The sequence below is a fragment of the Platichthys flesus genome, chromosome 2 (assembly GCF_949316205.1).
Source record: "Platichthys flesus chromosome 2, fPlaFle2.1, whole genome shotgun sequence".
Taxonomy (NCBI): domain Eukaryota; kingdom Metazoa; phylum Chordata; class Actinopteri; order Pleuronectiformes; family Pleuronectidae; genus Platichthys; species Platichthys flesus.
This window is the reverse complement of record NC_084946.1, coordinates 20,654,994-20,682,948: the sequence shown is the minus strand read 5'-3', so window position 1 is coordinate 20,682,948 and position 27,955 is coordinate 20,654,994. Positions and strand designations below refer to the sequence as shown.

General features: G+C 44.1%; 1 protein-coding gene across 1 annotated transcript; it reads left to right on the top strand.

The window, feature by feature from the left end:
- Positions 1-27,955, top strand: LOC133969183 (zinc finger E-box-binding homeobox 2-like). The gene is made up of 8 exons (XM_062405484.1): positions 1-280; positions 19,700-19,987; positions 21,503-21,712; positions 22,368-22,561; positions 23,037-23,148; positions 23,365-24,899; positions 25,162-25,345; positions 25,650-27,955. Exons 1-8 carry the CDS (start codon positions 223-225, stop codon positions 26,264-26,266), a joined length of 3,198 nt encoding a protein of 1,065 aa, XP_062261468.1. The 5' UTR covers positions 1-222; the 3' UTR covers positions 26,267-27,955.

Here is a 27,955-nt window from a genome sequence, read left to right as displayed (position 1 = left end):
CAGGGCCAACCTCTGCTGCTGACATCACTCCTCCTCAGCGCGGCTCGTCGCCTCTCGCCTCGGAGGAGTCCCACCACAGGGCTGACTCGAGTCTCTCCCGCTGCGAGCGACGGCGATGCCTCCTCGACACCATTCATTCTCCAGGCAGGCGCGCAGGACGAACGCACAGCCACGCACCGCCGCCGCCCCGGACAACTCCCCGCCGCCGAGCCGAGCCTGACCATGACGGAGGAGAGCAGAGGCAAGCGGAGGAAACAGGCGAACCCCAGGAGGAACCGAGGTGAGAGAACCGAGGCGCTGGGGAAGGGGTGGCGGGGGGGGGGGAGACAGAAGAAAGTTCGAACAAGTCGGGGACTCCACGGTGCAGCAGATGTCGCGCGCAGGAGCCCATCACCGGGGGGACATTTCCTCGGGAGCTCTCTGGGAAACAAATACAACGTGTGTTTCATTGTGCCACTTTTGCAGTCGTGTTTCTGCATTCGTGAGCCTGCAGTACGAATAGCTGAGGATGAGCAGGCAGGGTGGCAGCTGGGACTGTTACAGCCGGAGTAGAGACGTGCGTTAAGAGGCGGAGGCGCAGAAAACATCCCTGAACCCCGTGCACGCGTTCAGTGGAATCTCCAGAACCTTGTTTGTTTTATTATCTTTATCCGAAAAGAAACTTTCACAAACTTTTTTGGAAAGTTTGGAAGCTCCACAGTGTTTAAAACGTCCTGACGCAGAGCATGGCGTGGTTCTATTTTGATTGTTTTATCCAAGAGAGGATTTCGTCAAATTAAAACGTTTCTTGAGAAAAACGTTTCTTTAAAAGTTTCTTAAAAAAAACAAAAACTTTTTCTTTCGTTCTCTCATGTCGGCCTGAGTAAAAAAAAAAAGGTTGAACCTGTTCATGAGGTTTCTTTCTAGGATCATGTTCCCTTGTAGTTTTTATTTTTCTACTGCAGATTCGTTTTTGTTTTACTTTAAGCTACTTGACTCAACACACAGTCAACATTTTCTTACTACAAAGTGTATTGTACCAGAAACAACATTAAGAAAAGGGCTTGTTTTAAATGTATCTTCTAAATAGAAGTTTTTTCTTGAACCAGTGTAAATAACAATTTTTTTTGTTGTCAAATCTCTAAATCACTTGCATTTTAGGTAAAAGTGACAAATCGAATTGCTAAAATAATTTGCTTTACCTTAAACATGTGTAAACACTCGTCATTTTAGTTTTAGAGTTTTCTGCCCAATACAAAGGCTTTAAAATATCCCCCCCGCCCCATGGTCTCCATTAAGCCTGCTCCACTGAGTCATATCGATCTTTGTGTAATTCTGACCATCAGGGGTCTTATCACAGTGTAAAGATGTTATCAGTTATCAGTCTGTGTGAGTGCACTTCCTACAGCAGGGCTGCATGAGAGGAACTTGTTGACAGTGTGCCTAATTTAGGGACTTTGTTGAGACCATGCATGCAACACACACTGTGCGCTGTTTGCAAGTGTGTGTGTGTCTTTGCCTCTGAACTCCCTGACTGTTGTGCAGGATAAACACACTCGCACATGGACACCCACGTAAACATTCGGTCTCCTATTCTTCTGATGAGGACTGGAAATTTATGTTAGAATCAAACGCTGCCTCCCAAAACCCCGAAGCCGCAAAAACTCTAAAATTATCCTCAACATTGAACATTTCTCTGGGCCCTAAATTTAACTGCAGGCAACAACCGTTTAATGAGCTCAAATCTATAAAACTAACCTTAAATCCTTATAAGCTCAGTCTAAAGCCCTCTAACGCTGTTGAAGTGTGTGTGTGTGATGCTGTGTCTTGCTGTTGACTTTGTATTGGATGCAGGGAAAACCATAGGATCACTTTTTTTTAATCACATAACCTAAAGTCAAAGTGCAAACACAACCTTTAACTGAATCACCTTTCGGTCCCTGAGAGGATATTTTGTCCCCGGGAATCGAACGTGAGCTCACAAACACACAACTCGTCTCGATTCTTAACTCTTGAGGTTCACAAACCAGGCCCCGTGCTCCTTTGTCCCCTGAAGTGACAACTAACCGTCGTGTGCTGTCAGGACTCCATTAGAGTTTGCTGAAAGTGTTTCCTCATTTTCATTCGGAGAGGTGTGACGCCCCGGCAGAGTGTGTCACCAGGGTGAGATCCCTCTGTGGCTGCTCGGCGCTAACGGGTGCCGTGCGTACACACATGCACGCTCTCACCTTTGACCGGCCGCACGAATCAACAGCATCGCAGTGCTGTGAAAGCAGAAAAAAAGAAATAACCCCCAAAGCACATTTACTCACTGACAGGGACATGTCGCGTATCAGACTGTAGCAGCAACAAAATGAAGAGCACAGTTCCTTTAATTCCTGCTGTGACCTCGGAGCAAAGTTTAACCATCGCTTCTGGTCAGTTTCAAACGGTGGTGGAGTTTCAAGACCTGAGGGCGTCCGAGGAGGGAAATTGGAGGAGGGAAAAAAAACAACAGAAAAAGACACTGATTACAAATTGAGACGCGGCCGAGAATCTAAAAAGTGTCCTAAAAGTCAGAAATGTTGAGGATCTGTTATATAATATATTCTGTGTCGCTTCTGTTCGGGCTGCTCCCTTTCTCCTGTATTTATTGATTCTTGCTCCGCGAGTGGAAGTCAACCTGGCGTGCATGTCTGTGCAGATTGCACGCTCATCGGTGTCCTGTGTCACACACACGCACCGGCGCCTGTGGAGAATGTGCGCGTGCCCTCCTCGCTGCACGTATGCCAGGCGCAGATACGCGTGTGTGTTAAAGCCGTGTTTAGGATCTGGAATGCGAGCAGGGAGTTAAAGGTCCTTGATAAACCCAAATGAATCTGGCAGGGCCTGACTCATAAGACAGCGATTTTGCGGATCTTGTCCAAACCAGAAGAAAGAGGTGGAAAAAAAAACACCATACGCTGACTTTTCTTCTCTCCCCAAGGCGCCTATTGATTATGTCTCTGTCTCCCCCAATAAAAGTGTCAATGTTCACCAATATCAAGCAACGTGAGGAAATTACTACTCTTCATTCCTGGCAGAGTGGAACCAGTCCTGGGACCGAGGAAGGAAACACATCCATTTGAGATGATGACCTTTGTTCTGGCTGTGAGAGAGAGATTTTGGTTTCAGAAGAGTGTGAATTAATTAGCAGAGCAAGCCCCCCCCCCCCCCCCCCGCCCATTTCAGGCCTCCATACAAACTCACATTTGACTCCATAACGCGTATTTGATAGTTTGATGCTCCATTTGTCATATTGATGGAGCAAATGGTCAAATTTCTCGCAAAGTTTTTTAATTATCAGGGTTTTATGAGACTTACACTTTCACTTTCTTTGCTTTTGAGGCAAACGTCAATAACATTACTGCATCATTTTGGAATAACGGTGGAGACATCATCTATTTTCCTCGTTGAAACTTCTTTATTTCAGTTTCGGGACAACTTTAATGAGGCCGCCATTTAGTCTCTAGAGCGGATTCAAAGAAGCCAGCTAATTGGTGCAGTAACTGGTCTCTGCCCGCTGTTTAGATTCCAGTGTTTTCATTTATTTAAAGGCCGCTGACTGGATTATACCCGGGCTTTCCCCTCTAACGTAGCGGGCGCCTCCACCAGAGAGACGTCCACCCATCCGATCACGCTCATCCGGGCCCCGACTCTCGAATCAGACGCAGGGCTGCATTTCACGAGCGTCCTCAGAAACATCTTTAGCCCTGTTGCCTTGTGCTTCAGGTTTTGTCAGTCCATGAAAAACCTCGCTCTGTTGTTGAGTTGATGTGCCTATTTAAGAAAGAGGGAGAGAGAGAGAGAGAGAGAGCTTTCTCTCCCTGTTTCCCTCACTCCCTCGTTCTCGTTTTTCTCCTTTTTTCAAGTGCCAATTTATTTCAACTCCTTTCCCCTTTTCTTCTTTCTCCTTCATTGATTTCCAAACCCCAGTCTTTGTATGCAGCTGGGGCCCAGCTGTGTGTCTGTGACTGTGTATGTGTGTGCATACATGTACGGGTGTGTGTGTGTGTGTGTGAATGCGTGTGTGTTTGTGTGGGTTTTTCTGGCACAGTGCTGCCACAGTGAGCATAGCACACTGTACACAAAGGACTCAAGCAGCAGAAAAGAGGGGGAAAAGGAGAAAAGAGAGAGAATAGAGGGGGAAACACAGCAATGAAAGACTGTCGCGCTTGTACTGTACAAAGCACATGGGCTGGGCCTGTTGGACCGGGCCTGCTGTAAGATGTATCGGCGCTCAGGGATGAGGGGAGGGGGTGGGGGGGAGAGAGAGAGCGAGACAGCAGTGAAGAGCTCAGGCACCACAGTCTATTACCGGGACTCTTCAAGGGGCTCAGCTCAGGCGTCAGAACCAGCGGGTGGGTGGGACAGAGGAGGAAGAAAGAAGAAGAGGAGGATGACAGAGGTGGGGAACCGATGGGACGGAGGGGGCTCCGAGGGGCACGATGGGTAGATGCAGAAGAGACGGGACGGGGCGACAGAAAGTGGGATGATCTTAAGTGTTTCCTTATTTGCTCCCCGACATTCCCATAGCTCCAAGTGGCACATATTTTTCCCATCCCAGCTCTGCTGCGTTTGATGCCAGATCAACGCAGCGGTGATGGGGAATCCCTTGATTGAGTCCCTCTGGTATTTTTCACATGTTCATTCGATTATTGCTTGGATGCGGCCCAAACAGTCCCATGTCGTACTGTACATTCCTGCTGTGCGGCTGCCACGCTGATGATCCACTCCCGGAGGAATTATTATCTGGAAAGTTCTGTGGTGCCATTGTAGGATGAATACTCGCGCGGGGGCTTTCCGCCGTATCGGCTCCCGCTCGTGATCGTTTGGGAGATGTAGACGTCTTTTGTTGAGAGATTTCAACGACTTTCAATCATCGGAAATATTGCAACAAAATGTAGAATCAATCTTTTTTGAATCCAACTGATCTGCGCCGAGAAACGTAACGTCTGCTCAGACGGTGGCTTCGTCGCTGAAAGTCAAATCCAGGAAGAGCAGATAAGAGCTAATTAGAAACTTAAGAGTTGACTGTTTGAGAATCACACCATTTCAAACTGTAAGACAACATGAATAGCCACAGAGGCCGCGAGGTGTGTGTCTCTCTGTGTGTGTGTGTGAGTCTCAAGGTGCCTCACGCTGCACTTTTCACAAGTTTAACACCAACAATGCTTCTTGCGGCCTCTCACTCAAATGCGTGCGATTCTATTTTCACATCAAGGCGTTTTATCTGACAGAAAAAGGGTTAACGTACTTTAACGTTATGATGTTGCAAACTCTCTTTTCATTCTTGACAGATTCCATTTCCCCGTTTTATTATTACATCCGTCGTCATTGCTTTGGCAACATGCCTCACCTTTGAGTCTACTTGCAGATCTTCCCCTTTGTGCGCAGACAGGCCGGGGTATTGTGCGTTTGATATGTGCTGCACGTGTTTGACAGGGGAGAGGGGTTAAAGCGCTCCAGATATAGGCAGGATCTCTGCGCACAATTTATAGATATGTGCCGTTTTATCACACCTCAAATTAAATTTGGAACCGCGCTTCAGCTGTCATGTATTACAAGGCCCAGATGGGTGGCAGAGCGAGAGAGGGATGGCGGGGGGAAAGAAAAGAGACAGGGAGAGAGGGGAGAGCGGCCTGGCAGACAGACACAGAGTGTGTCAGGGTTCTGGAAGCAGCTTTAACAGGGCAGCACGTTGATACGTGGTAAACGACAGGAGAGCGGTGGCGTTTGTGGAGAATCTGCTCTGATCACCTCAGAGGACTGATTCGAGAAACGGAGTGGTTGACAGTTTGACACCTTTCTTTTTAATCACTTCCCATTTCTGTTCTGCCTTGCTCTCTTATTTCCTTCTTTTAAACAAAATGTTTCTCTCGTTTTTACTTTTCTTCTCGTGTGGATCTTTTTTGTCTACTTGGCACCACACGGGCAACCATGGCAGCACTTTGACAAAAAAAGGTATCGCAGGACTGTGTTAGTTTGTGTAAAAAAAGATTTTTCTGTTCCTTCCTTCTTTTTCTAACATAAAGTTGCTGTCTTGGTCAGTGCTCAGTTATGAAATCCTAAGCCGCACCCCGGTGGGTGTCTCCCCTGCCGGGCTGCTGACTGCGCTGTCAGCTGATGGTAAATCAGCACAACATCAGTAGTTTCCTCTTTAGCTGACCACGTTCCCCGTGATGGACATGCAGTTCATGGCAGGTAACAGAACTCAGTACAAACCTGACCAGCACTTGAGAGTATCAGAGCGACTTTGATTAACCAGCCCGACCAATCATGAGTTAATTCTCAGCTGTCAGTCAATGAATTGAAGTTGAACTTATATTTGAAAATACACAAGCGTAATATAATTACCTAAAATGACAGAAACCTTCTTAGAGGAATGAATTTGAGGTGTTTTTAGTTTGGTCCATGTCCCATCTGCTAACATGGAGAGGGTGGAGTTAATGACCTGGACTGCAGCCAATCACCAGAGGACCAAAGTAAAGTTTTGTCTTCACTTTTTGAGATGTGGGATCTTTATTATTGTTCGCATCCGCTGGGATTTGGAGAATTAATCAATAATCAAACATTTTGATGTATTATCTGTCAACAAATTAATCAGCTTATAATTTCAGTTTGAATCAAGATGTGACAGTTTGTTTTGACTAATCTAGAAAATGAAACAAGTGATTAAGCAGCTACGTGATCACATAAAGGCCTGAACGAGGTTTCACCACAGACGATGCAGCCATAAATAATTGAGATAAGATAACATTTACTGATCCCAGGCTGAGGAAATACCCTTGTTACAGCAGCCTCGTCAAAATAAGGTCAAAAAAGGATGTGAAAGTATAACAAAATAAAATAGGCAATAAATGAAAATGAAAAATAGAAATACAGAGAACATATATATATATTCTCACAGTACATATGCTAACATCCTATTGGCAGTACGACTTTCTAACAGTCATGATCTCTGTAGTGCACCAACATAAACTCTATCTGCAGCTTGTCCTGGATCAGCTGAGGTGTGAGAACTTGGACCAGCAACTGAAAAGGCATGGGTCAGTCAGTCAGCCAACTCCTCCTCCTCCTCCTCCTCCTCCTCCTCCTCCTCCTCCTCCTCCTCCTCCTCCTCCTCCCTCGCTCCATCTCCCTGTACCTGTGATCACCTGGTACCACCTCCGTCTGACCTGCACATCCCACTCCCTCCCTCTCTCGCTCACACATTCAGATAATGTACGTACTCAGTTACCTGGAAGGGAGTAAACACATTCCTCTGGGGAGAGAACACTCTCCGCTGACTTCTGGGCCCACCAGCGAATGCATCATCTCGGTAGAAATTTCCATCAGCAGGGTTTGGAAAAAAAATGCATTCATTCCTCCAGGGAGACATGCAATGCAAACATATTAGTTGTGTTACACGAGAGTATCTGTGAAAACGTGGCCGGCAGCATCACAAAGCAACAATGGAGAGGTTTCGGACTATTTTTGTAATAAATCATGCCTCTATATTTAGTCCCTTTTAAGCCCCATCAATAACAAACTCACAAAAAGAAAATGATGTTGATGTTTCTAACCAGCATGACATATTTTAAAGGTTGAAAATGAGTCTTTAGCTCAGGTAAGAAGAGGATCCAGCACAGGCAGCATCACATATGGTCACTCTTCACTGCTCTAATCTCACTGCTACGTATCATGTTCCTGTTGCAAATTTGACAAACTGGCGCATCGGTTTGAAACGAAACAGGTCAGCCGCTAATAAAAAGAAAATGAATAGGCACGGAGAACAAAAACAAAAACTTTCTGAAGTCGTACATTTCTTTTTTCCCTCTCTGCCGATGCGGTCGAGCCGGGGCACCTCGGGGAAGCAGTGCAGCTATGATTATATGGTGCGTGTGTCCAGCTTTGCAGGAGGGATGGAAAGGGAAGTTAAGTTATAAGGCAGCCTGGCTTCATTTCAGAGCGAGGTAACGTCATCTGAATGATACGAGTCATAGGAAGGTGTGAATGCGTCCGGGCCTCGTATTGGGACGCGCCCCTGAAGGTCTGACACAAATCGGATTTTCTTTCTTCCCTCTCTCTCTCTCTCTCTCTCTCTTTCTCTCTCTCTCTTTCTCTCTCTCAAACTTGCACTTTATTCCAGCAGTCATCTGTTGCTTTTCCTTCTTCGCTCGCTCTTCTTCTGTGATCTTTTTGTTTCTTGCCACTCCGTCTCCTTTCTTCCCTTTGATTCCTCTTTATCTCTCTCTTTCCTGTATCGACCCCCCCCCCCCACCTCCTCTATCCCTTTCACTCAATTCCATTTTTATCCACTCCCTCTCCTGCTTTCTTCCCCTCTCCTTCCATCTATCCATCCTCTGCCCCCCCCCCCTTCCCTTCTCCCAGATCCCTGAACGGTTGCCATCATGCTCCCCCCCCCCACCCACACCACCTACCCCCCCTCCCCCTGAGTGCCTCCCCTGTCCCACTGACACCACACGCTGCTCCCATCCCCCGAAAAACCACTTCAAACAGCCAACGCCATCAAAGCTTGCAGTCAGTCAGCCAGGCAGTCAGCCAGGCAGCCAGCAAGGCAGCCAGTCAGCCAGCCGGCCTTCTGCTTCGACTTAAAATTACTGTCGTCCCAGTCGCGAGGCTGCTTTCCTCTTCTGATACACATCAAAGATCCTCTTAAACTCCCCAAGTTTGCGTTCTAAACCTTTCTTCTTGTTCAGTCTTTTTTTATATACATTATTCTCGACGGTTGAGGTTTTACTCTCCCTCCCTTTCTCTCTCTCTCTCTCTCTTTCTCCCTCTCTCTTCTTGCCATCACTTCTTTTTTTTCTCCAACATGGGCCAGGTCAGTAATGACATGCACACACTCTCTCGTGCAGTTCTGCTGCCTTTGCATTTTTCTCTATGACTTTAATTAGTTTCTTTTACAAAGCGCGGGCTCTGGCATCACATTCACACACACACACACACATCAAGTTGAAACAAAAGCACGTACGAGTGTGTGTAAATTAATATGCAATATGACTCATACATCTTCCCAATCAAAACTCCATAACCACAAAAAGAACAGTGTGTGAACAATGTGTGTGTGTGTGTGTGTTCTTTTTTTCCTCCCCTGTATGTCTTTATGTGTGCTTGCAGAAAAAGTGATGAAAGAAGGGAGAGCGCACTCAGAGGCCGAGACAGAGAGAGTGTGTGTGTGTGTGTGTGTGTGTGTGTCTTTGTGTGTGTGTGTGTGTGTGTGTGCAGGCGCGTGGGGAACAACTGAGAGAAAGACAAAGACCACGAGCAGAGCGCCACATTAGAGAGGCGTCTTTTCTATGTTTCAAAGCCTCCAAGGTCACTTGTGGTCACTGGAAACACTCTGGTGTGTTATCATCTCATTTGAGGGATGTAATGTCTGCATGGGCCAGAGGATGGCGCCCCGTCTGTGCGTTACAAACAGGATCTGACTGTTAGGTCTCAATCGACAGGCGGACACACATTTATCATTGTAAAGAAACATACTATTATTATATTGATTCTTCTGCATTTTATAGTTTCTTACTTTACTTATTGATTCCTGAATGCAGCAGCAGAAGATACATGTCTTGTGTTGTCATGTTCTTTAATGACTAGTTGTGGTGTTTGTTTTTTACTTTTAATTGGCCAAAGTGCAGAGAAATAACAAGGCAGTTTTATTTATTTGCAGTAGCTGTAACGAGTTGATTTGGGTTTTTTTAACTACTGGTGTCGTGAATACCTTCACATGTGCGCTCTGATCTTTTATATCTCATTGTGGGTTCCTCCGAGTTCTTGTATCTTGTGTTTTAAATCGTCTTTGAGTGGCTATATTAAAACATTTTAGGGCTTCAATGCAGAAAACACCTCAGAGAGATCGTATATATAAAAGACGTTTGAAGCCGCCAGAAGTCCGTGGGATACCAGGCATATTTGTTTCGCCCTCAAAACAAATCTCCTGTCGTGGGCATAGCTGTAAGTTGCAGCTCGAGTCGAACTAACCAAATCCCACATTGTGTAGCCGTTAAACTCGAAAGAGAAGTTTTATTTAGCGTGCACCCCTATTAAAAAACTTCAGAACCTTTGTGCTCCGTCAGAGAATGTTTTAATATTCAAAAGGAGCCACTATTGTGTGGTTTCTTGCGCCAACGTACAAAATAAAGAGCCACATCAGACAGCTGGAACGGTCCCCGAGCATTTTCATGTGTCAAGAAAAGGAAGAGGGAAAACAAATTTGGCGTGGGGGGGGAAAGAGACGGGGGTATTTATAGAGTGGTGTGAGAGTCTCTGCAATGACAGGAGTCTAATGAAGTGGAGTTTGGCTTTTGATTCACAGTGTGGTGAGTGCGTGGGTCCTTCTGTGACCGTCGCTGCATTCCAGCACCGGCTCCTCGCTACACGGAAACCAGCGAGGGCCACAGGAGGAGGCGGAGGGCCAACTCCAAAATAACGTGCTCCTCAAACCGAGCTAACCTTTTCCCAGTGCACGGTGGCAGTGGCACTCGGCTCAAACATGGCGGGGGTGAAAGCTCGAGTGCACACACACACACACACACACACACACACAATAGCTGAATTGGTTTGTCACTGCTGGTGAGTCACTGACATGGTGAATTACCCAATATACACGATTCAGCAGCAGGATGATGTGAGCGGTGTTTCCTGTGTTAACTTTCAGTGTGGTGGGTCAGTGGAAATTGTTTTCTGTGACAGAGCTTATGACAGATGTGTGATGAGGAAAAGCAAGAAAGAGACAGTGCATTTAAAGCCGAGGCTGTAAGTCATTAGGGTTGTTATAGGTTCTGGATGTTAAATCGCTTGACAGAACAACTCTATAAAATCCCTTTAAATTCTCAAAAGACTTGTAAATTTCTTTGGGTTAGAGAATCCAGTTGGGAAAAACAAAAAAAAAAATCGATTTACTTGCTGTATCATTGCATCTAGTGTGTTACTGCTTTATGCAGCACGCAGGCTTTGGAAACTGTGCTGTCGCTTTGAAGGTGAGAAAACGAGGTGACTCTTCATTTGATAAATGTCGCTGTGGTGGTCTGGAGGACAGGTAAACATGGTGGCAAACACGCAAGCAGCAGCAGCACACAGGAAACCTCCGGAGGAAGAACACACGACCACAAAGCCTCGCTGCGCACCTCTCCACTCACACCTTGAGCCTCTTGAATGCAAAGAGAAAAACTGATTGCTGCATTTTTCCCCCTTGTTTCGCTTTCATCTCAGTTGCACCCGGAGATGAATATTCAAACCTAAGTGATCTCAGTTATTTTAAACTTTCCTTCCTGCTCTTATCAGTTTTCGACAAATGATATAAAAACAGAAAAGGGGATGGACTCATAGATAACGAGACTGTGCTGCTTTAACCCAACTGTGGTTTGTTTGCACTTCGAAACTCTGAACGCAACATCCCCTACATATACAAGGAGGCTGTTACTGTGATGACACACTGAATGACAAGCTCTACCTGTGAAAAATGGGAACCTATTCATTTCGACCTCGCTGTGAAAGTTACCATCATTGTAGGTTTGCAAAAATAAACCGTGGATTTCTATAGATGACTCACCACCTGATCTAAGAATATACATAGCTGGGCCGGGAATCTACAGGACGGGCAAAAAGTACACGCTGTGAGTGTGTTTCTCCTTCACACCACCTCCCCTCACAGCTCTGTCAACACCTTTGTGGTGTGATCACCGTTTAGGCCTGAAGCTATTTGGGACCCTCTTCCTGTCTCACTGCTCTATTGTTTCTCACACAGGCACGGTAGCTCAGAGAATGATGTCTTAAGGAGGCTACAGGTTTAGCATAAGACTGAATCCATCATGGCAACACAGTGGGGGAAAAAAGGGCCCTAATCAGAATCATTTTGATCTCTCGTTATATGAAATAATTTATAATACACGTGGTTGCAATCACCCAATGTCCCAAATACAAAAAATGTAAAGGTTGTCCTGCAATTTCATTAAGTGACCTCACACATGTTGTGCAGTATATATAGTGTAACCTTCTTTTCTTGGTTGATAGCGTGCTCCAGTTTTTCTAAGCTCTGGGCAATAAGCAGTCTACAAGTTATCTTAAAAGCACCGGCAAAACCGAACATAACTCTCTGACTTCCCAACGGGCCTATGCCACTGTTACACCAGTCCCACGTGAAACAACAGCGGGTAGGAACCAATGAGCTCCTTGGGAAGGGGGCATAAAGCAGCAGCTTAAATGTTACACGTGAAATATAAATTTATTTAAAGACCTTTGAGTGATACTGAAACAATGACAATAAAAATAAGAAACACAAAATTGGCACTTAAGTGTTTAAAATAGCCCAAAACATAATATGTACCATATTGGCAGTCACAATAGAACGACTATAACTGCACTTTCTCGGATTGTTAAAGAAAGTTAAAATAAATTCCTGGATTATCCCAAAACCAAAATGTAATAGCTTCTTGCCCGACCCGTACCGCATCCTTCCACAAAGTCGCATAGAAATCCATTTAGTTGTTTTTGGGCAATGCTGCTCACAGACAAACGAACAGGGGTGAAAACATAACTTCCTTTGGGGATGTTACAAAGCCTAGTTAAGTGTGCATCATGGTAAACAGGAAGAGAGTCACTAAGTCTATCAGACGTGAAGAAAGTGTTCCTTTGAAGGTGAAGGGTGATGACAGACATTTTATCTTGATGTAGATTGATCTTGCTCTGCAGCACATGTACACGAGGGTACAGTAACTTACGGCTTTCGTAACTATATTTAACTTTTAGCAACTTGTTTGCCGTTAGTCAAATGTCCCGGTCTGTTTGAAGCCACATAAGAACAGGTTTTCCACTGCGCACATGTGGTTCACTGTCGGGTGCAGCGCAGTGATGTGACGTGTAGATAGAGAATAACAGATCAGTAATACTGTGAAATCAATCGATTTTCAGATGCCAGGGCCCTTTCCAGAGCGGGGGCCATGGCAGCAGTACACAACACCACAGAGCGGCACAGTCTCTGTCTCGGGGCTGTGCTTTGATTCGCCCGAGCATGCAGGCTCCTCTGAAATCGCACTGAGCGCTCATATGTGAATAATGAAACTAACACCAGCGCACACTCACACCGAGTGCACAGCTCGTTGACGAATCAACCCTGTGTGTGGTATCGGCGAATGGCTCGGCGGCTTTGAAGCCAATAAAATGCCCAAAAAGGAGATTCTGTTTTTGTGTCACCAGGGCCCTAATTGAAGAGCATCATTAAAAGCCACAGTGAACAAAGGGCGAAATAGTTTCAATACGGTTTTGGTTGTCAAGCTAAAGTGTGCAGAATCGCACTGCTGTTGTCCACACTTCTGTTTTCTTCGCAGGGCTTCAATCAATACAAGGAAATTAGCTGGGTGTTTATTTCTCGAGCTGATTGCCGCGCTGCATCTTTCAAAGTGCAGATGTTGCCCCTGGGCTGCGGTGCTGCTGTAAATACTCTGACAGGGTGGTGTCTCCTAATGAGGGGCACATCTAACGGCACAGAGCTGTGACCCGGCTGCTGCGGCGCCGCTTGGTCCTCAATTCTGCTATCTGCGACTGAAGTACAGATAATGTTGGAGGACGTGCAGCCACACACACACAAACACACACACACAGTCATGTCTCATATCTAAGTCTAACCTTAAACTAAACCTTACTAACCCTCACACAAATTAAATCATTTAACGTTACGGGGACGTGTTTTGTCCACATAAAGAAGACAAGTCGACATAATGTGACAAAAGATTTAGGTCCCCACAACATGAGTTATAACTGGACCACACACAAACACAGACACACACATACAGATTATTGTTTGTTTGATGAGTCTTGTTCTCCTCCGCATCACATTGGTCTAGTTCTCCATTCTTTCCACCGCATCAGTTTTATTTGTATGTTTTTCTGTATTACTCCATATCCTATTTACTGTAGGTGTGTGTGTGTATGTGTGTGTGCGTTCAGGGAATTTCCCTCTGTTGTGTGTTTTTCACAGTTCATCATCAGTCAGAGGATTTGTGCCCGGGACGGTTTGACGCTGTTGCTTTCAGTCTTTTTGTGGACCTTTCTTCTCTGATCCTCTGTGCCGTTGCTCTTCTCTTATCTCTCTTTCTCCATCACTTCTCGGTGTAGTTTTGTCACTCTCTTTCTCAAACACTCACACACACTAATGTTTGTACTTCTCTCTTAGTGAGCACACTCACTGACATAATACATTGCCCAGCTCACCCTAACCATCCAAACCTAATGCCTAACCCTAAAACCAAGTCTTAACCCTTAAACAGCCCCTTTGAAACAGTGTGGACTGTTCAAAATGTCCTCACCCTGTAGGGTCTATCTATGCTTAAAATGGTCCTCACAAAGATGCCGTTACAGGAACAAACAAACACACACACACACACACACACTTCAGTGCAAGAGCTCACAATCACACTCTGCAACACGCTGCACATTTTAGCATCTCTTCCTCAACACCAATATGACCTTTACAATCTCCATCTCAGTCTCAGCAGCCATTTGCAGACTTTGTAGAAGCGGCGCCCAATCGATTGAGCTCAAACTCGACCATGTGACTTTGGTATCGGTGCGTTTGCGGTTTTATTTTCACCATCATTAGACAAGAATGTTTGCACCTCCTCTTCACTGGCCACAAAAATGCAATAAACACGCTGCAAAACATCCCATTACCACCATTCCTATTGGTTACCGTGTCATTTAGAGCACTTAATCCTCAATTTGCTGTCAGCGTATAATCTGAGAAAAGCATTCGGATGAATCGAAATCAAAAGCTGCATTCCGGACTGAGGAGAGGAAATTACAGTGCAAGGTTTTCCGTGAATTAAAGTCTCTCACTTTGGAAAATTATAAAAATCATACACTCCTGTGAGCTTATGAATTGGAGGGTGATATATAAGATTTTGTCTTTATTCTGCTAAACAAATCATTAATAACCGGTTGTCAGGATTGATCTCTGATAGAGAGTGTGTGGGTGAGTGAGTGCGAGTTGTTGCTGACATGAGGAGGATCGGGGGGGAGGCGTCTGCTGCTGGTTGTGGTCCTCCCCTGACTCATTGTGCGAATGTGACACAGCAGGTATGAACAAGAGAGCAGCCACAGTGACAAATGACCTGTTTGAATCCTGCGATATGCTCTGGAGATGAATGTGGATCCCTGGTGTCTCTGAACTGCTCTCATAGGTATAGTAAAATGACAATAAACACACATCTTCCTGTGCTCGGTTGTTTGTTTGGCACGTGGGCGTCCATGCACCTCCATGTGGTAATTTATCTAGTTCAAAATAGCAAGTGCTTAGTTTCTTTCGACGCGAGTGAAACTGTCGTGGAAGAAGCACTGTCTCACTCCTGAGAAGCAAATAATGATAGAAAGGTGATGAAAATGTCTTGAAGTGAAATCTACAGGAGCTCTGTTGGAAATATGGGGAATCAGTGAGTTTTTATTCATGGCGTGTGATCATTTCAATGGTTTGACAGTTTTACCGCCTACATTATGTACTTCATGAAATCTAGCAGATGTTACAGCTTTGTGATATTTGCACCACATGATTGTCATATTTACACTCATGCATCAGCTGATATGAAGAGCAACGTGGATCTCATCTCTTACAGGTAGCTAGATAATTTTTGATTAATATAAAACTTTTAAAATCTCAAGACGATAAACACTGTTGAAGAGTTGGTGGCCAAAAAAACACATTAACAGCGAAACTCAGATCTTGTAAAATATGTATTTGATTTTTATTTCCAATTAATACGTAATTTAACTAGTAGGCATATCTTGTGTGTGTGTAATCCTTTTTTGTATATAACAAAGACTTTCTATATATTTTATCATTTATTTTTTGTTTGGTGTTTGTCAATTTTATATCTAACCGCGGCCAAAATATCTCAAACTAATTTGTACAAAAGATTTTTTATTTTATTTGGTTGTTATTAGAATGTGTAAGATACAATAATATATTCATTTGCATTGATAATATTGTATTACTGTTATTTTGGCTTAGTTTTAACATTGAGTGTAAAGTGCGTAAAAATCCACAAAGAATGGTAATAAATTCATTGTGTGGTAAATTGGGCCTGCCCCTGTTTGTTGCCATTTAAAACCAAGAGAAACAAACAAGGTAATTTTTAGGTAATTACTGCGTGCTTACCATTTAGCCACATAATTACTAAGTCAATACCAGATCACATATGTGAATTGTAAAATAAACTGCAGCTGAGTGTCTGTACAGTCGATGCCCTCAGGGATATAAACAGAGGAGGGTTCGCGTGGACGGGATTGAAACTATCTCTGTGCTGAGCCAGTGCAAGACAAACGCAGACTTTTTAACTGTGGTTTTGGAAAAATTCTGTCTCACAAAAATATGTCCTTATGAATTTATAATTATTATTCATGTGTGTCCGACCCAATGATGTAAATACGCAAATTAATATTGTAGTTCAGAGTTTCCCAAATATTTTAGTTTGTGACCCACAAAATAAGGCTCTTACTTTGGGACCCACATTACCCATGAGGATATTGATTTGAACTAATGTTGTAATGTTTCATTTGGTGCGAATAATTAATCTGCTGCAGCTGATGCTGTGACTATTCTTTGATAAACACCTCAGGGATCATGTGGGGACAAAGAAAATTATAAGGTTGATGAAATATTTATCAATATTAAACATTTGATATAATTATTTATCTTAAATTTAGCAATTTTATTTTTGTGTCTTTTCTTGTATTGCATTAATGGTTAAATTATGGTTTATTTAATTGGTTTGAATTTAATTCGATCAATGACGACATCTTGTCTGTGCCTCGTAACCTCCCAAGGGGTCCCGACAACTACTTTTGGAACCACGAATGTAGGTGATTATTTTTTAGGCTGCAGAGGAAACTCAATATGGATTAATAAACACAATCGAAAAGAGCAGAAATTTGTTTTCTCTGAGTGCAATTCTGCGTTTCTAGCGATACGTGTCCAAGCTGGAGAACGTGACCATCTTTCTGACAGGCAGAGACCGCCAATCTTTCACTTCAGCCTCCGTCAGCGAGGGAGAGGCAGCAACAGACAGATTAAAATAGCTTTGCAGTGTGTGATCCGAACACAAGTGTTGTTGTCAAGCCATCAGAAACAGTCCCCAGACGACCGAGTGATCAACATTGTCAGGCATGATGCAGCACAGTTCGGTTAGCACTCTCTGGATATGAGTCACATTCTTCCCACGCACGATAATGTGCATGCACAACAGCAGTGTACTGGTGGGTGCTAGTTTGTGTAACTCTTAAATTCATTTTGTACCTTGACACATAATCCGTTCATGGAGGCGATCCCATGCCTCCTGCAGTGTTCAAATATTGTGTTGCTCCAACAAACACACACACACACGCAAAACAAATCTATTTGACGCAGTCTCTATCCAAGTAAATAAATCAACGGGCCTGATAATGAAAGCCATCCCTGTGCGGTGCCGCTTTAATGACAGGACATATAGACTCAGTGTCACTCACTGTCATGGGAGAGAAAATTAGAGCCAATTTGATGCTAATCAGGACCAGACTCTCTCCCCCCACCCTTTTTTGGGCCCTGGCGGTGTATGTCCTATCATCCCAAGGAAACTCCTGCATCACCGATAGAGCAACCTCATCAACTTCACAACTACCCGCTGTAGTGGAGCATGTTTGATGAAGAACTTCACCCTCCTAAAGATCAACTCCACCTCCCCATGTTAGTTGATCAGCTCTGTAGGAGGCACGTAATCTGAGTTTCTGACTGAGCACAGGTTTGAACTGGGGTGCAGTGAAGCCGGGGAAGGAAGTACAACATGCTGATACAAACAGATACACGTGTAGGAGTTACATCTTAATACACTCATCTGAAGAATGTGTGTAAATTGTGCGAGTGACTTAGATGTGATTGTGGGTCGCCCCCTTCGTCTCTTTCAGTAGCAGAGTGACTGTGCATGTGTGTTATCAGTGCAAGCTCATGTCTCTTTCGGTTGTGAAGGTGTCATGGCTACCAGGTTATAAAGTTCCTCCGAGCGTAAGGTCACAGCCGTGGGATCGTTTGACATGATCAAGGGAGCCGAAGGCAAACTGTACGGCGGGCACTGTCCACAGGCGGGTGAGCGAGGTTGCAGTCACAGTGATTCAATAAAGAAAAATGAAAATCTTTCAGAGGGAGAGAGTGCGAGTGTGTTTTGACAGCGTAATGAATAATCCTTGTTTGTGTTTTGTGACATTTAACGAGCTGTGAAACTCTACGTTTCTCTCTGATCTCTCTTGGAGCCAAAAAGGAAAATTCCTTTGAGGCTATAGGATGCATGACAACATTGCGGCCGTCATCGACTACTGATCAGAAACATTATTTTTCACAACACAGTGGGGGGGGGGGGCGCTCTCCCCTCGACAACGGCTTGGCTTTCTCTGATGCTGCATTTCAAACGCACTGGCAAGGAGTCCACTTTGTGTTCTTAAATGGTCATTACTTGGTTGTGATTAGATATTGCCAATCAGCGAGAGGAAAACAGAGAGTCCTCAAAGAAAGCCTTGGAAATAAGAGCCTACAGCTGAAATCCCAGGCATGTGTTTGTAATTGTCATTTATTGTCTTCGCCATGGGAAAAACTAACGCGCCCTTCCACTCCTCTCTGCAGCCTGGGCACCGAGGGTACACTTTTAAAATGACAATATGTTATTTGTCTTCTCTTCTTACTTCTCCACTGCCTCACGGTCATGTACTGTGCACATCACGGATCACGATGAAAATAAAGAGTGAAACATATAATGTGTACGCTATTCTACAGTCACGAATTGTTCTTTAAAAACAGTTACACATGAACTCAAAGTAACAGAGAAGTACATGTTGTCAGTAACTGGAATTTAAAGTGACATTAAAATAAGCTGCATGTTCTTGGCGTGAAGTTTAAACAACAACATGACACATTAACAGCAGACTCAGTTAAATACATACATACTCTTTAGTTATATATATCTATTGTCTTTTTTTGGTTAAATTTGTATCCAACTTAAAGCCTCGTACTGATCTTCCCTTTAAAATGGATCAGAAATTAGTAATATAATATATTATTATATTTTATGTTTCTGTCTGAAGTGTTGAGAATTGTACATCTTTCCTCAGTTATGCATGTTGCATGCTGAGCTTGTCCGTTTGCATTGATCATTATCCACACATCCACAACGCCGTGTGAAATATCTCTTGATCAAAACCACATTGAACAACATGAAAGAAACCTCATCCTCTTGCTTGCAGAGGAATATTGAAAAATATAGAAAAATTTGATTTGCATTTAGAAAATATATTTTTGAATTCCTGATTATGTTTTTCCTCAGTTTGGTTCCTTACATATTTGTTTGAACCCATGCGTTATTGTGTCTGGTTTCCAGTGGTCACAACCTACAGCTCAAATAACTAAACACCATCTGATATAACAAGAGACATGTCCATTTCATTATGAACCATGTTTTTAAAAAGTAATTTTAGGTTTGGACACCACAACAAAATAATTGGTGTGTTATTTAGCCCAGATTAAAGACATGTGTTTGTGTTATTTGACTTTTAACGTACTGAAAACACAATATAGCATTGCAAAAATCAAACATCCTCTAATGAGCTCACTGAACATTTGATCCATGGCATTTAAATATAACTCAGAGCCCCCCACTAAAACTTCCCTTCGTTACTTTCCCTCTCACAGTGGATGCTGAGCAAGCGACTTCACTGGGATCCGAGGGGGAGGATGAGGTGGGCCTGTGGAGCCTGGAGCCGCAGGACTGCCAGGAGAGCCTGGACAAGACGAGCCTGACGCCCAGCGAGGGGACGGAGGAGCCCGGCAGCCCCGCTCGCTCCACGCGCCCGCAAAGCCTCAGCCCCGGCGCCAGGAACTACTGGGCGCAGGTGGAGCCGGATGCCGAAGCGGCTGAGGACGGCATCACTGCATCCACCACTGACCAGGATGGAGACCATGAAACATTGAGGATGTACTGTAAGTGATAAACTGAAGTGTGGTGTTCTCGTGTAGGAAAAGTCTGAATTAATCCCCTATTAACTCCGCCAAGGAGGTTGGGTTGCATCTGTGTTAGAATCAGGCATATTTAGCGGACTGATATTTATGAGTGTGTGCAATTTGGTGCTGATTCAGATTAAGATCCAGATCTAGCGATTAGTTAACTGGCTCTGTGAAGAAAGTACGATTGTAAAAACTGTAAGGTATACTGTATGAGACTAGTGTGGACTCTACAGTAAGTGTAAACAAGTTTTCCAGTAGGGTTTCTTTTTCTGATGCAAGACACTGCCAGCCTCACGCTGCTGCTCAAAGCCCCGTAGATACACCTTGGTATCAGCTCCTTGTGTAACCATGCCTTCCCTGAAAGCTGTTTCTTCTTTTCACTGTTCTCTTTGAAAAGGCAGCCTTCTGAAAGCATGACAAAAGAACTCATCCCACACAATGTCACAATATTTCCATGCATCAAAGAGGTGACGTTACGGTACTGAAATCAGCACTGTGCGACGTGAGGCTTTCCCTTTTACTTAGCGGAGATCAAAGGCTTGCGCGGCTCGCCTACTAACAATCACTTAGCTGCCTCGCCTCGTGTGATTCGGCCTCGCCTGATGAAGGCAGAGCTGAGTTTTTACAACACGCCACCGCACAGGCTCTTCCCTTCACCACATAAAAAAACAGCTCAAAATATGCCAACATCTGCAAACATTTGAAAAATCTTCCTCAAAGTCGCTGTGAGCAGAGTTGACTGGCCTGAGATAGGAGACACCCTCTCCACTTCACATTGAGTACATCTGTGGCTGTCACTGCACTCGAAGACACAAATGAGAAAGAATTCTTAAAATCGCATGTGTCGCTTCTGGCCGATCCCGGGATTTTTATTGTTTTATCTTTCAGACTTTTTGAGTAAACAGTTTAATCCTATTAGATTCAGTTGCACGGTGTCACAAAGACTGAGAAAACATCTTTGAAAAGGTTTTTCAATATAACAGAGTGCCTGCGATAATAATTATGACTGTAAAGTACGTGTGGATGAAATTACCTTAAAAGGATTTGACAAAGAAATGTGATTTCTTGGAAAAGAGATGATTATGTAATATCTTTAATCATTGATTATATCTTTTGTCTGACCTGTTCTCACTCAAACAAAATAAATTGGGTAAAAAACAAAAGAGATTCCAATAACCCAGGTCTAGTATAAGTCTCTAATTACTACAAAAATATTAGAATCTTGCTTTGCTCAAAAAAGCAAAAAAAAAATATGATAGTCTCTTTTGTATAATAAGGATAACTGTAAAATGTAAGTAAGGAAAACTTTTCTTTAACCTTAAACAGGTTTGTTTAAAAAGGTTTCTCCTTGAAACTTATAGTAGAATCTGTAGTAACACTAATAAACCTAGGTGTCTGCACGTCTCATAGTTATGTTTCCCTTAACTGCTGCTTCAAATTGAGCATATTTCTAGTTGTACATATTTCAGTGTCTTTTTATCTGTTCCCCAGGTAAGAGCTCAGACTCCCAGAACGCCTTTGAGGACCTGGCTCACTATGAGTTCTTGGCCCAGTTGAAGAGGGCCTCTACCTCCGCCAGTCTCTTGGACCATCTGGGCCACAATGGCACGGCTGCCGCGTACCACCAGGGCAGCAGGCACGACGACCTGCCGCCCGCTATCTGGTCACCAGGAGCTCAGCACAGTTCACCTGAGGGAGCAGGTACGTGAATGACAGAACGGCTGCAATGATAAATAAATAGAAAATGTACACATGTGAAATGACTGTTATTAGTTTTAATAACCATCTCAACTGCAGGATGTCGTTAAAGAATGAGAAGCGTGTATAATGATGTACGTACTATATTCATTCTGGGAAAATAGGAAGATAAGGCAGAATTGTAATTTTTTTATGTCACCATGCAAATATGTTAAGTAATTTCACTTGACAAAATAAAAACATTAGGGAGACATGTTGGTATGTGATTAAGATATTCTAGTATCTATCCATAAATATTAGTGAACAATATAAAATCATCATGTTCAGATCTGTGAGAACACATTTCATTCTGTAGCTTATACCACAGACACACAAGAAAAGGTGTCGTAAGATTCCATCTTCCTATTTCTACATTAAACCTGTGTGACGACACACACAACGTAAAAAAACTCTCAAATTGACATATATTTTATTTCAAACTAAGTTCAAAATAGAACTATTTGAATAATTTCCTTTACTTTGGCTAAATGTATGTATAAGACAGGTTGGTGACCTATACCAGGACAGGCTTCAGCCCCCAAACCTGAAAACAGTATATGTGATAAATGCATGACAGTTTTCACGCTCTGTTAAATCGTCTCTTCTCTCTCGGCTTCAGATGCAGCGCGGAACCAGCAGGTTTGTCCGTTCTGCCACAGGATGTATCAGCGAGGAGCCACTTTGAGGGAACATATCAAGTACTGTCAGGAGAGGGAGGGGGGGCACATGGTCTGTCCACTCTGTGGATACACTGCCCCCCATAGGGCACAGATGGAGCAGCACCTGGCACTTCACAATCAAATGCAGGACAAGGTGAGACTCAGAGTAGCCTAAACCTTCCTGCAATTAGAGCAAATGCCACAGCATGGTTCTTTATAGTTTTAATTATTTAGTAGTGATGTATTTTTAACTTTGTGTTATACACAAATAACCTTTGGGTGGCTGTGGCTAAGGAGGTGGAGCGGGTTGTCCGCTAACCACAAGGTTTGATCTCCAGCTCTTCCAGTCTGCATGGAAAGACACTGAACCCAAATTGCCCCTGACTGTGTCTGAATGATGTGCGATGGGGAAAGTGCTGCACAAAGATTATAGCACATACCAATGTGTGAATGTGTGTGTGAATGTGTGAATGGCAAAACTGTAGTGTCAAGTGCTTCGAGTGGTCATCAAGTGTGTATCTATGCATATAAATACAGACCATTTACCATAATCATACTTCTACCAACCCTGAAATTGCTCCCTTCACGTCTTCCAGTGTAAAACTAATAACAGCATTCCGTCTTCCTAGAGTCCCATCATGCTTGATCAAGGCATGGAGACCAGGAAGTTCAAATGTATGCAGTGTGGCAAAGCGTTCAAGTACAAACACCACCTCAAAGAGCATCTCCGCATCCACAGTGGTGAGACCAAATAACATCAAAACACTTGTACTCACCCGTTAATTTGCTATTGTTTCCTCTGTTACACTAACCCTTACTTATGTCACTTGTGAAATTACACACCAAGTTCATGCGTTGACAGAAAAAGACGATTACGAAAAAACCCTGGTAAAAAGGTATTTTCAGCCCACTCAACATCTTTTGACAATTGCGTTCTTTCTGTGTTGTGTCCCTTAGGTGAGAAACCTTACGAGTGCTCCAACTGCAAGAAACGTTTCTCTCATTCGGGCTCATACAGCTCCCACTTAAGCAGCAAAAAGTGCCACAGCGGTGGAGGGAATGGAGGGGGACATACAGGAGGAGCCAGCGGGGCTTTTAATGGACACAACCAAAGCCCTTACCACCCCTCATATCTCCAGTCTCCCTCTGCAGGCAGGGGGAGAAACAGCAGCGACAACGGCTCTCCTTTGTCTTCACCGAGCCAAGACAATTCCAGGCCCCTTGGCCGAGTACCAGAAGATCTTCATCAGCTTTTGCTGCAAGACCTTAACCAGAACCCTGCAGCCTTCGCCAAAGCTTTGGATCTGGCTCGGTCCTGGGACCCCTCGGCAGAGCTGTCCCTGAGGGCCAGCATCCTAAAAGGGACCACTCTATTGCCTTATCCTTACTCTGGGACCAAATTTGAGGAGATGCTGCAGGAGGTGCTTCACAGAGAGGTGAAGAAAAATGAGAAGACAGAAAGAGAAGGAGGCGCTGCAGCAGAGGAAAGGAGGGTGACTCACAATGGAGGAGGGATTGAAAGTCAGATGTCCCCTGACAGAAGGAGGGAGTCAGGTGAAGGGGATAGATGCGTGCTTGGGGTGACGTGTCGCTGGTGCTCCCAGCTTTTCCCCAATGTGGCAGTGCTCCTGCAGCACGAGCGCTACCTCTGCAAGATGAATCCTGAGGCAATGGAGGTGCCCGAGGGGCTTCGCAGCAAAGAGCACTCCTCGCCACCTTTGTTTTTCCCCAGATCTGCTCTCCAACTGGAGAACAGCAAACCAGGAGAGGTCCCCAATGGTCTCTGTGGAAACAAGTCACCATTGCACAAGCCCAGCTGGCACTCTGTACCGCAGCAGCTTTTGGTCGCAATGCACTCTCCCACATCATCCCACCATGATACCCTGTCCGCACGGGCGTTTTGGTCCAGCCAGGAAAAGGGAAGCCCGAGCCAACAAATCAACCACTCCCCAGATCTGTCTTCACCAAGAGCAAGAAGAAGAGTTTCCTCATCAGGATTCAGTTCTCCTGTCTGCCTCGACCTCAACAACTTCCCTCCTGAAAACTCCTCACCTCAGAACCAGTCTGGAAGCCCCTGGTCCGCACAGAATGAACCTCTGGACCTCTCCCTGCCCAAGCAGCTCTCAGGCCAAGAGGGGAGAAACAAAACCGTTAACGGCAGCTCAGCCAGAGGCGAGAAGAGAGAGCTTGGGGCCCAGCAGCAGCTGAAGAGACTTATGTCCAACTTAAGTCCGACTTCACATCTACCCTTACACTACCACCACCCGGTTTACAGTGGGGCCAGAACTCCTGTGTTTCCAGGGTCCTTATACAATGGTTTTCCTCTCATCAACCAGTCTGGTTTGGGACTCTCAGGACATGATGCCATTACACAGATTCCATTCAGTCAGCCAGCTAATAGCGCTGGGTTCCTCTCTCCTATGGCCTACATGATGGAGGCTGATGCGGAGGCAACGCTGAAAAAGATCCACCAGGAGAGGCAAGCTCTGATGGTGAGTAAGGCTTCTCTTTAAGTTTAGATGAAGTGCATTGTGGGGCACCAAACTCACCTGGATGAGTAGGAGCCTCATGTGAGTCTTCCTACAATGATCGCAGGTTCAGTTTGGACCCGATGTCTTCCCCACTTTCTCTGGCTCTACTAAATGTGTAAATCTTTAACGCACAAATTAGGTAATTACCTTAAAAAGTGCATAGAATTAAAGTAATACCCATGCAAACTACTGCATAGTCATAACTTTCATAATTTCTGTACAGGGTGAGGTGTTAAGCCGCGGAGCACTGGACTATCTCTCTCTTATGGATGAAAGTATGGAGGGAGAAGGTGGACCCGGGAGGAAGAGGCTAAAGAAGACAGAGGAGGGGATGTATGCTTGTGACATTTGTGATAAAACCTTCCAGAAGAGCAGCTCGCTGCTTCGACACAAATATGAGCACACAGGTCAGTAGCTTGTGCACAGTCTGCAAGAACATTTGATATATAATTTTGTTTATTGGCTGCCATCGTTCAAAATTGTTAATTATGAACATTAGAGATGCTGGTCGGCATATTTTTTTAACTACGTATAGGTTTTTACCTCTTTGTTACCTTTTAGTAAGTTAAGGTAACCATCTGCTTTAGTTACAATGCACCATGTCAAAATATCTTTAAAAAATCTTGACAAAATTAACATAAAAAACAATTTAAAGCGATTTCAGTACATTTTCTAAATATTTGTTTAATAATGTATCTGTCGTCATAACAGGCAAACGTCCTCATGAGTGCAAGATCTGCAACAAGGCCTTCAAGCACAAGCACCATCTGATCGAGCACAGCCGGCTGCACTCTGGAGAGAAACCATACCAATGTGACAAATGCGGCAAGCGCTTCTCTCACTCCGGCTCTTACTCCCAGCACATGAACCACCGCTACGCTTACTGCAGCAAAGACCAGGATCCAGACCAAGACCCCGAGGAGATGCCTTTCGGCCCGGGGGCAGGCGGCATGCTCTCGGGTCGGCTGGCTGACGGCAACCCTATGTCCCTGGGGGACACTCAAACCCCGCACTCTTTCCTCAGCGATTCCAGTCTGGACGGGGCTCCAGAGGGACTCAAAGAGGAGGAGGAAGAGAGAGAGGCAGGGGTTAGTGATGGTCGTGTGGAAGAGGCACATGAGAGTGTGTCAGGAGAGCATTTGGAAGGTCGACCCGTCCAGGATTCACCACCGAGGGAGCACGGAGAGCAACATGAGAGAAGCGGCTGCGACGTGGGAGACATTACAGACAGTCACGCGTGGGAACGGGGCACTGAAGACCAGAGTGGAGAATTGGACAAATATGAACTAAACCTGGATATAACAGATTTACCCAGGATAAAGACTTAAGGTGACTTCAACAAGCCAAAACAATGCATATACTGTATATATAAAATACTTTTGATAATTTTTTTATCTATCATATAAATATATATAACAGCTCCTCTGATTTTCTTTAATTTCACATAATGATAAAATGCACAAACCTGCCAATGCGTACGTGGCCTTAAGGGGGATCAAGCCATACAAACAAAATACATGTGCCAATATTTTAACATGTAAAACAGACTTGAGGTACCTTGTTGTATTTTATACTTTTATTTTATTGTATTTTTCCAGGACAGCAACATTTTTTATTTAGCGGCGGTTGTGTCACATATCCAGATGTGGCTTTGCAGATTTCTAACTTTTTCATTTGCTTGCTGCTGCTGCTGCTGAATGCTGCACAACCCCTAAACCAGAAGCTTTTGTTTTTAACTTTGTTCGAAATATTCCAACTGTTCACATTGTAGATGCATACCAGTGAGTGGGGCCCTGAAGGAATTGTCTGTGTGATTGATTGCACGATGGAGGGACATCTATTATCATGTTAAAATGCCATGGAGGCAAGAGGTCAAAGGTTACAGATGCAGTCAAATCAACACAATCACCTTATGCCTAGTTAGTATATTTATTCCTCCTCATAAGTCCAAAAAGAAGATCACCTTTGATTATCCTTTGATGCATTTCATTATAAATCTTAACCTGTATTTTAAGAAATAGCAATAACAGTAATGCTTTTATTTTTGTCCTAAAACCAGTGAGCGCTTTACAGTTTACAATTTACCATTATTGTTGCAAGGACTTATGACATTAATGCTGTGAAATCAAAAAAAGGTAAAACCAACTCATCTCTTCAGGGTAACTATGGATTCTCAGTGGCTTTAATTAACCAGCAATATATTAAGTGTTTAGAGTGAGCAGTAAAAACAGGAACAACTGGAAGGCAGCATGTTTTTAAATTTGTATTTTAAGAAGAAACGTGGACTGCACCTCTTTAATGGCGGGCCTTTGTAAGAAAAGTAATTTCAGTCTGAGGTTATAGCGGGGGGGAGGTCTTCTGGATTTTTATTGTAAGGGAGTAAATTAAACTTTGTACTTTTCTCAGTGTTTGTGTAATAACCACACAGAGCTGCTTTATTTTATCTAAAGATACAAAGTCTTCATCTTATTCGCAATGATCTACACGTGCCGCAGCCTGTCAGGAACTCGAAGGTGTCACACGTTCAGGGTGTCCGTTGAGATGTGGCAAGAGGGTCAAGACTCAGGACTCATGCACACGTCGGGTTTTTTTACTTGCCACTTCCTCTTTCTGACTGCAGTGTAGTCAACGTGAAAAGTGCCTCGGATGCACTCAGTCTCAGTGAGTGATCCTACAGAGCCTTGGTATGACAAGATAAGACGGTGGTGCATGAGGTGTGACTAAGCTTGTGGCATTCATGCATCAGAGCATCAGTGTGTGTGTGTGTGTTTTTGTGTTTCTCACCACAGATATGCATAAGTGCCACGTCAACTGTCACCTTGTATTGCCTTACCTGTTACTTCTGTGTCTTAAATAGGCATATATATAAAAAAAAAGTGTTGCCTGGTTTCACTCAGTATCTGCAGACTTTTAATGTTGAGCAGTATTTTTTAATTTTTTACTTGCACAGATGCAACTTTTGTATTAACTTTTTATACTTATTTGTTTTTGCATGTTTGTGGATATCTGTAATAAAA

What these genes read in the sequence shown, in the direction of transcription:
- LOC133969183 (XM_062405484.1), top strand. Translation starts at nt 223, where the DNA reads ATGACGGAGGAGAGCAGAGGCAAGCGGAGGAAACAGGCGAACCCCAGG. An exon ending in ACAATCAAATGCAGGACAAG is followed by an intron (nt 22,562 to 23,036) that starts GTGAGACTCAGA and finishes CCGTCTTCCTAG; the next exon opens with AGTCCCATCATGCTTGATCA. An exon ending in AGGAGAGGCAAGCTCTGATG is followed by an intron (nt 24,900 to 25,161) that starts GTGAGTAAGGCT and finishes ATTTCTGTACAG; the next exon opens with GGTGAGGTGTTAAGCCGCGG.